The 7,887-nt window shown below is 42.6% G+C and overlaps 1 protein-coding gene across 6 annotated transcripts in view; it reads right to left on the bottom strand.

Annotated features, from left to right (window-relative positions):
* The window catches only part of LOC147024924 (ERI1 exoribonuclease 3-like), a 260,432-nt gene that overhangs the window by 21,823 nt on the left and 230,722 nt on the right, over positions 1-7,887 (bottom strand). Inside the window, exon 7 of one of the 6 annotated variants that reach the window (XM_085885332.1) lies at positions 7,464-7,564. The exons of the other annotated variants lie outside the window; for them this stretch is intronic. Within the exon in view, the coding sequence (XP_085741458.1) occupies positions 7,503-7,564 (62 nt within the window). The 3' untranslated portion in view covers positions 7,464-7,502. The remainder of the gene's footprint in view (positions 1-7,463; positions 7,565-7,887) is intronic. 6 annotated transcript variants of the gene reach the window in all.

Raw genomic sequence — 7,887 nt, 5'->3', positions numbered from 1 at the left:
CTCTGATATATTAAGGGACTTGGGAGGGATGGAGCTTGGTGGGGGTCAAGGGCGAATCCCCACCTCTTGTAGGTGTGGTTCCCAGGAATATGTGTCGTGTGCCGCCATCTTTCCTCCGAGTGCAGTGCACCCATTGGTCCAGATGTGCTCTGGGATGATGTAAACCTCCTCGCAAGGTTGTTGGTTTGGAATCGCTTCCACTCATCCTCCAAACGTTCAATACACATGAGCTCCCGACTCAACATGGGACCAACATGGAGCAGTCCCTATCTGTTGCTCGAATGCCTGGGAAGGGCATGGCTGGCCTGCTGGATGGCAGGGCGGTGCCTGCTGATCGAGGAATGTGATGGAATGGTGGGTACATACTTGCACCTGGTGTGAAGGCTTCGTTTGTGGTGGTGTCAGGCTTGGATACGATCGGGAACCAAAGGAATCTGCGGGCAAGGTGAGATGATGTTCCCAATGTGCGGAAAGGTGGTTTGCAGTGGTGACAGTATGAGGCTGGTGGTGTTGTGGAGTCGAATCATCATCGTTGGGTCATAGCGATTTGGGGTATGGAATGAGGCTGGAAAGGCGAGCCTGAATGGTGGTGTTGAATGTAAATAAGTCCGATGTGTATCTGAAGCAGGCAGGGTGGTTATAGCTGACATTGGGAGAAATGTTGTGAAGAAGACTGTTGTGGCTGAAATGGCAGTTTGGTTATGGTGTGCAAATTCAAACGGGGTTTTGGCACGCATATGCAAATTAGGTTTCCAGCAGTGAGTACTTGGTTATGTGAGGAGAAGATGGTGAACAGAGAAGGTAATGGGGAAGAATGGGGAAAAAACCTAACTCATCCCTCACAACGCATAATCCCTTTGTAACCCACTAGACACAAGGGGAGGACCCTTTCTGGAACATCTAATAACTAAATAACTGACTCGGGAACTGCTGTATGTTGTGTGCCATTTCCTTGGGGTCTTGGTTCCCAGAACTATCTTTATATATACAGTATATATGTATATATATATATATATATATATATATATATATATATATATATATATAATAAACATAACTCCTCTAAAGTGTTTCATACATAAAATAGTCATATGACAAGCCTTAGCAGCAGGGGGTGCTCAAAACCACGACCCATCGGTGAGAGTGCAGGCTGCTTCCATTCAAAGCAACTCAAAGAGATGTTTGTTAACACTCGTAATGAGAAGTTAATTCCGGTGGCATTAATTACCACAATCTCAACGCTGTTTGCCGTTAATAAATTCACTTAGCATCATGGGTGTTTACTTTGAACATTAGGAACTCGTGGAATGTTCACACTGAAGTTACTGAAATATTAAAATTAATGTTTTGTTCTACTGCTGGCTCGAACAAAGATACAAACAAATTATTAACACAAACAAGCAAAAAATATAGAAAGGTTGGACAAAATCCACACTCGGTGGCATTTTAGTTCGAGTATATTTTCCGAGTCTGGTTGGATTGTGGTTTGATTGCAATCCTGACCTGACAAAAAATGGTGCAAGCTGCTTCCTCCCATGATACTCAACATAGGATCGTATAGGACAGAGCATGGACAAATTCCATGGGTCGGCCTCCCGTAGGGGTGGGAGTGTGGGTGGTGTGGAGGGGGATGGAGCAATTGGAGATTTCTCCTTAACCTTATGAGTGCTGTTGGACACGACCGTGGCCTTACTGAAATGTGCTGTTGGGCACGTACGTCATTGTTCAGCAATCTGTATTGTTTGTTACTATTTAGGTGTAAAGATGGACACATCACATATTCAAATATGAGCCACCACCTCCAGACATCAAAATGCCTAATAAAGTAAATCTAGACCATCCGTTGCAGGCAGCCCTCTGGGAAATTAAATAAAAAGCTGGCACACGATGGCATCAACAAGACTCGGTGGTGCGATGGTTAGAACGTCCATTCCGAGTCTGAGAGTTCGGTGGTTTGAACTCCCGCCGAGACATCCCAAAGTCTTTGAAAATGCTATGTGCACTGCTTCCTTTCTTGAAACTCAGCATTTCCAAAAAGATAAGGCATGGACAACAAACCATATGTTGGCAATGATTGCAGACACTTGATGGGACTAATGGCCTCCTCTTGCGTTAAAGTTACTTGTAAGGGAAATCATTATTATTCCCGCAATGTTTGACAATTTGTGGCGTAACACATCAGACTTGAGTAAACGTCATATTGCAAAAAAATTACTTTTCTTTCTGCAGTTTTTGCTGAATGACTGTTGATAGTTGATTCTGCAAAAATAAAAAAAATAATAACAATAATAAGAATTACTTCTATAAGTAATGTTTTTCTACCAAACAAATAAACATCTTTCCATGCAGTAGAAGCAAATGATGGAAACAGCAATGAAAAGTGCCAATGTACAAATGGGCTTCGTGTAATGTCATCCACAATGGATTTCATTATTTATTTATTTTTAATGTTGAAGGCTCCAATCATGGACTATATAGTATAGTCATTGTCGAGGCCAGGCCTTAAACCAAAGAACTTGAACCACATCGATAGAAAAGTGAAGAAAGAGAGAGAAGTCTAACTTTTTGATGAAATAAAAGCTTATTTTTTTAAAAGGGGGAAGATCATAACTGTTTGGAAAGACATGAGAAGGTAAAGAGGTAAAGAGTACCAGACTTTGGCATTGATGGGGAAGAAACAAACATCGTGACAGCCCACCCTTGAGTTGCCAATGACAGCCCACCCTTGAGTTTTAGAAGCATCACAATAATCATGTGATGTAGTGGCTTGTCGAGTATTTTGTGGTCTCGCTAATGGCGGAGGTCCACAAGCAGAAAGTTCTCGGGAGCAGAAACTGAAGTAATATCTGTAGAAAGGAGAAAGAGAGCCAACTATGCGGCGTAATTTGAGTGGGTCGACTTTTGAGATCAGAATGGGAGAGTTGATAAATCGGATAACTTTGCATTAAATTCTGTCTCGTAAGTATGTGGAACTAGAACCTCCCCAGATGTGAGAGCCGTATTCTCTACAAGGACGAATCAATCCTTTATATCGTTGAAGCAACTGTTCAGAGGAGAATTTGTGTAATGTGAGGTTTCGAGGATAAATGTAATGTGAGAGTAATACCTGGTAGGTTTATTGTATCACATGGTGTAATTGTGGAACTTTCAGAGGAGATTGGAGAGTTGAGAGGAGTTTTGGAGAGAGAGAGAGAGAGAGAGAGAGAGAGAGAGAGAGAGAGAGAGAGAGAGAGAGAGAGAGAGAGAGAGAGAGAGAGAGAGAGAGAGAGAGAGAGAGAGAGACAGAGACAGAGACAGAGACAGAGACAGAGACAGAGACAGAGACAGAGACAGAGACAGAGACAGAGACAGAGACAGAGACAGAGAGAGAGAGAGAGAGAGAGAGAGAGAGAGAGAGAGAGAGAGAGAGAGAGAGAGAGAGAGAGAGAGAGAGAGGAGTAGAAATTGAGTTTTAGAAGCATTGAACTTAACTTGATTACATTTTCCCCACTGTAAAATGTCCAAATCCGAATATAAAGAAGGTGCCGTGATGAAACGAGATGTAGATCGAGTGACGGAAGAAGGAGCAGATGTGAAAAACATGGAGGAATGTAATGTTGTGTCATCAGCATACTAGTGCATTTGGTTATTTGCAGAAGAGAGAAGGTCGTTGATAAAAAGAAGGAAGCGTGTTGGAGACAGGATGGAACCCTGAGGGACACCGCTGTTGAAAAGGAAAGGGGAAATGTTGAACCATCAACAATTATAGAGGTAGAGCGGTCGGAGCGAAAGCTCGATTTGAAAGAGCAGAGTGAAGGAGGAAAGCCAAAAGAGGGAAGCTTGGATATCAGACCCCGATTCCAATCTCTGTAAAAGGCTTTTGAGATATCAAGGCCTACAACAAAGAATTCCCCAAAGTCTCTGAGAGAAGAAGCCCAGATATTCATAAAATAACAAAGGACATCACCGGTAGATCTTTCCTCCCAAAAGCCATATTGATGGTCAGATAGATGACTGTAAGATTCAAGATGATTGAGAAAATGGGAATTGAGAAGATATTCAAAGTCTTTGGAAATAGTAAAAGTCAGAGCAATAGGCAGATGGTTGGAAGGGTTTGACCCTTCTTTGAAATAGGCAGTACTGAGGCATGTTTCCTGGAAAGAGGAAAAGTTTGGGTTTTTCAACAACAACAACAACAACAAAAAACAAGCCGGGAGGCGACGATGGTTCGCGGACATTATTGAGGATGCTCTACCGTAAAAAGCTATCTCTTCCGTCAAAATTGACCAAATCAAATCGGATTTTTTATATGTTGTACTTATGGATATTACGCATAGCTTCTAGGAAATGAAATTATGAGAAAAAAAATCGAGAAAAAAAGTTCAAGTGGCCGTGGCTCCGCCCACAAGGGGCGTGGGATGCCCCTCATGCAAAAAAACACAACTAGACCATTTTATCTAGCTTGTGTCCAAGTTTCATCAAGATTGCATCAAACGTCACAGAGCTATGCTCTGGAGAGAGTCACAAACAGAAAGACAGGCAGACACACAGACACAACGAAAATCGTGGTCACTGCTGGCGCCCACGAACCAATAAACGAGCAAGCACGGGTGCACGTTCTGAAGCACGCTCCTTCAAGACACGAGGAGGAATGCCATCTTAGTCCGAAATGGGGACTTATAGATCTGGTCTCGATTTTTATGTCCATGGGGGCGTGCATGTGTCCGCAAACATAACACGGACATGTATTGACCAATTTTATTCGTACTTGGCACAAAGACAACACATGATGGTATACATAAGCACATCATTTTGTTTCACAATGTGATCATAGACAGCCGACTGACGGCCATTTTAGTTGTAAAAAACCCTTAAAAACCCCGGTGCCGAACACGTCCTCAAGCATTTCTTGGTCATGCATTTACCGATCTTCTTCAAACTTGGCACACAGGTAATGAATGATGGCTTACATATGCACGTCATTATTTTTGAAGATAAGATCCAAGATCGCTGACTGGCAGCCATTTTAGTTGTAAAAAACCCGATGTTGAACACTTCCTCAACCATTTCTCGGACATGCATTTACGTGCTGTGCTCACGGCGATTGGATCCAGTTCGCTCTCGCTGGAGCCCGGGTCCGAACAACTTGAAGACCACACGAGGTGGAGAGGTTCGAGATAGGTTTTGCGTTTCAGTTCACCTGTCCTCCGAGCTGGAGCCCATTATTAAAGGCCTCAGCCACCATTACTTGGGTGTGTGTGTGTGTGTGTGTGCGTACGTGTGTCCGTGGGCCCGTCTAATCAGTAGGAAATTGTTAAGTGCTTTATGTGCTGTAAATCTTTGCATCGCATTTCGTATAGTCGGAATAGTTCTGCTCTTACGTGCTTCCCAAGTTCCCCATTATTATTAATAAATACCCCAATGGTTAAATGTTTTTTAGCTCGTCGCGTCGATTCTTTCATTGACTGAGCATTTTGTGTGTTGGGAGTTAGAAAGCCGTTGGTTTGCCGTAAAAGGGGGACATTCGGACCAACGGTTCTCGGTGATTAAGCCGCTCGGAATCGCGCACGGGACAGGCTCGTCTCGGAGGTTTGTTCCGTACGAGATCCGTCGAGGGCGGAATACCCCGGTAGTTGGATCACGTGGGTATTTAGGTACATTGAAGATTGGCAATCGACCCTACCCCACGTGATCTGCCGATTGGTGTATTTCGGTTCTTGTACAAGGACCCGTCACTCGGAGTTGTCCGGGCGGCGATCTATATTCCAGGTGATCGGTCGGGCCGACTCGACTTGCGGCTCCGTCAGAGCGGTCGGTTGGCGGCCGACACCCGGCCCGTAACAATACATTCCTCCGAATTTGTTTTCTGTATTGTTTGTTTCTCAATTTCGAAGCTGAATTGGATTTTACAGGCACTTGTATATTTGAAAGTCGGACAAATCGCCATTTACCGCAGTCTGTTCTGATTAAATTTCATGTTCAAAATTGTCGTTTTGGTCACTCTTGAATTTGGCCTACGAAATCTCAAAGGCCTTGGCTTACGAAGACCTTAATCCGGCCCTGGTTGACACACGTCCACACACGTTACTTGTAGGTTAATCATAAGTCAAAACACATCGAGGTAATGTTTAGCGTACCCGAAACTTATTTCTAACGTATGAGTAACGTGTTGTAGGCACGTCACGCGATTGTTGACACACGTCGACACACGTTACTTGTAAGTTTTTCATGAGTCGAAACACGTCAAGGTAATGGTTAGCGTCAGTATTCCAGACTCCCTGGTTTTTTTTTTTCTTCGGTATGATGGTGATGTTGACACTTCGATTTCTATTGCGGTAATGATTTAAATCGTTGATCGGCAGCCTATTAATTATATTATAATATGGAATAGGCAAAGCCTAGAGGCGAACGCAGAATTCTTCTTACGTTCGCTTCTGACTTTAAATCAAACTTGTTCACTACTGTATACTTGCCAACTAGACCATGGTACATGAAAGCGCCGCACAGCTGATGATTTTGACGCAATTTCCGGTTACTTCGGCCTGGATTCGGGATCAGCGATCAAATAATGTAAATCACGATTAAAAAATATTTTTTGATGATGCGGGAGATATCTTTATTAAAATTAACTTTGGGGAAAAAAATTATTGAATAAATAAATAAACGATCACTTCTGGTCAAGAATAAAAGAAATTAAAAGTTCCGGAAAGAGTTTCAAAATCACTCCCGGTAATGTTAAATACAAAATAAACACTTCCTGTCATGAAAAAAAAATCACTTTCGGAAGTATAAAATTAACTTTGGGAAAAAAATAATTGAATAAACAAATAAACACTTCTGGTCATGATCTCCGGCATGCATCATTCCCCATGACAAAAACCGGAAACAAAAAAAAAAACCAGAAGCAAAACAAAAACGGAAGCAAAATGGTCATAGCCAACGACACGGATTCACAATTGCCAGGGTACTGTGTTGTTTTTGTTGTTTCCTATTCTCTCATGTGCACGCGTTAAGTAATATTCACAAGATAGAAATAAAACCCAATTGTGTTTATACACCGCACAGCGTTTAACAACAAGCGGAAGCAAAAGGTCATAGCTAACGACACGGATTCCAAATAGCCAGGGGTATGTGTTGTTGTTTCCTATTCTCTCATGTGCACGCGTTAAGGCCAAGGGAATGAACGTCCTAGAATACCGTCCTTATGAAATTAAAAATACATGAGGCTTTTTTTCATTATTCATTATTTCAGAAAAAGTACAAAAATCCGCCATTTCTATGCAAGAAACCCTGCTATGCAGAGGCTAAAATTCTCAGCATGTGTGTCGTTGCCTGGCAACGCCGAGTACGATCCCGCCAGAAAGACTGCGCATGCGTACAACATGTTCAGACAGACGTGACTGCTCAAAACATTGGACTACAGGACAAAATCGTGCAGGTATTGGGGAAGGTATGGCATGCAGGACTACGGACGGTCTGTTGACCTGCATTCTAGAAGAACATTGAAGAAACACAACGCCAGCTCAGTGGTTCATTCGATCATGACCGACCAGCAGCAGTTCATTCATCATGATGCTGTAAAATGCTATGCACATTCGGCGAGAAATCGGAGAAAACATCTTCAAATATCTCATGTAATCTTGGTCATCCATTCAAACACAAGTAACAAACAGTGTAATCGATCATTTATGAATTGATATGATATGTTATTTCGTTAAAAAATGCATGTTCTTATACTAAATTCTCACCTTTTTGAGTCCTATTTTTCTCGATTCGAGAAGAAAATTGACACCGCCATGACGGAAAGCCGAGATGTAACGAACGTCATAGGTGCGCTGCGATTGGTCGACCAATTCGGAACTTCAAACTTCGTACATATTCGGAATTTCTCGGCTTGGCGCCAAGAAG

Source organism: Eptatretus burgeri, chromosome 6 (assembly GCF_056783735.1).
Source record: "Eptatretus burgeri isolate ZD-2024b chromosome 6, Ebu_testis_v1, whole genome shotgun sequence".
NCBI lineage: Eukaryota > Metazoa > Chordata > Myxini > Myxiniformes > Myxinidae > Eptatretus > Eptatretus burgeri.
Note: the sequence above shows the minus strand (reverse complement) of the source record. Positions and strands in the feature narration are given on the sequence as shown.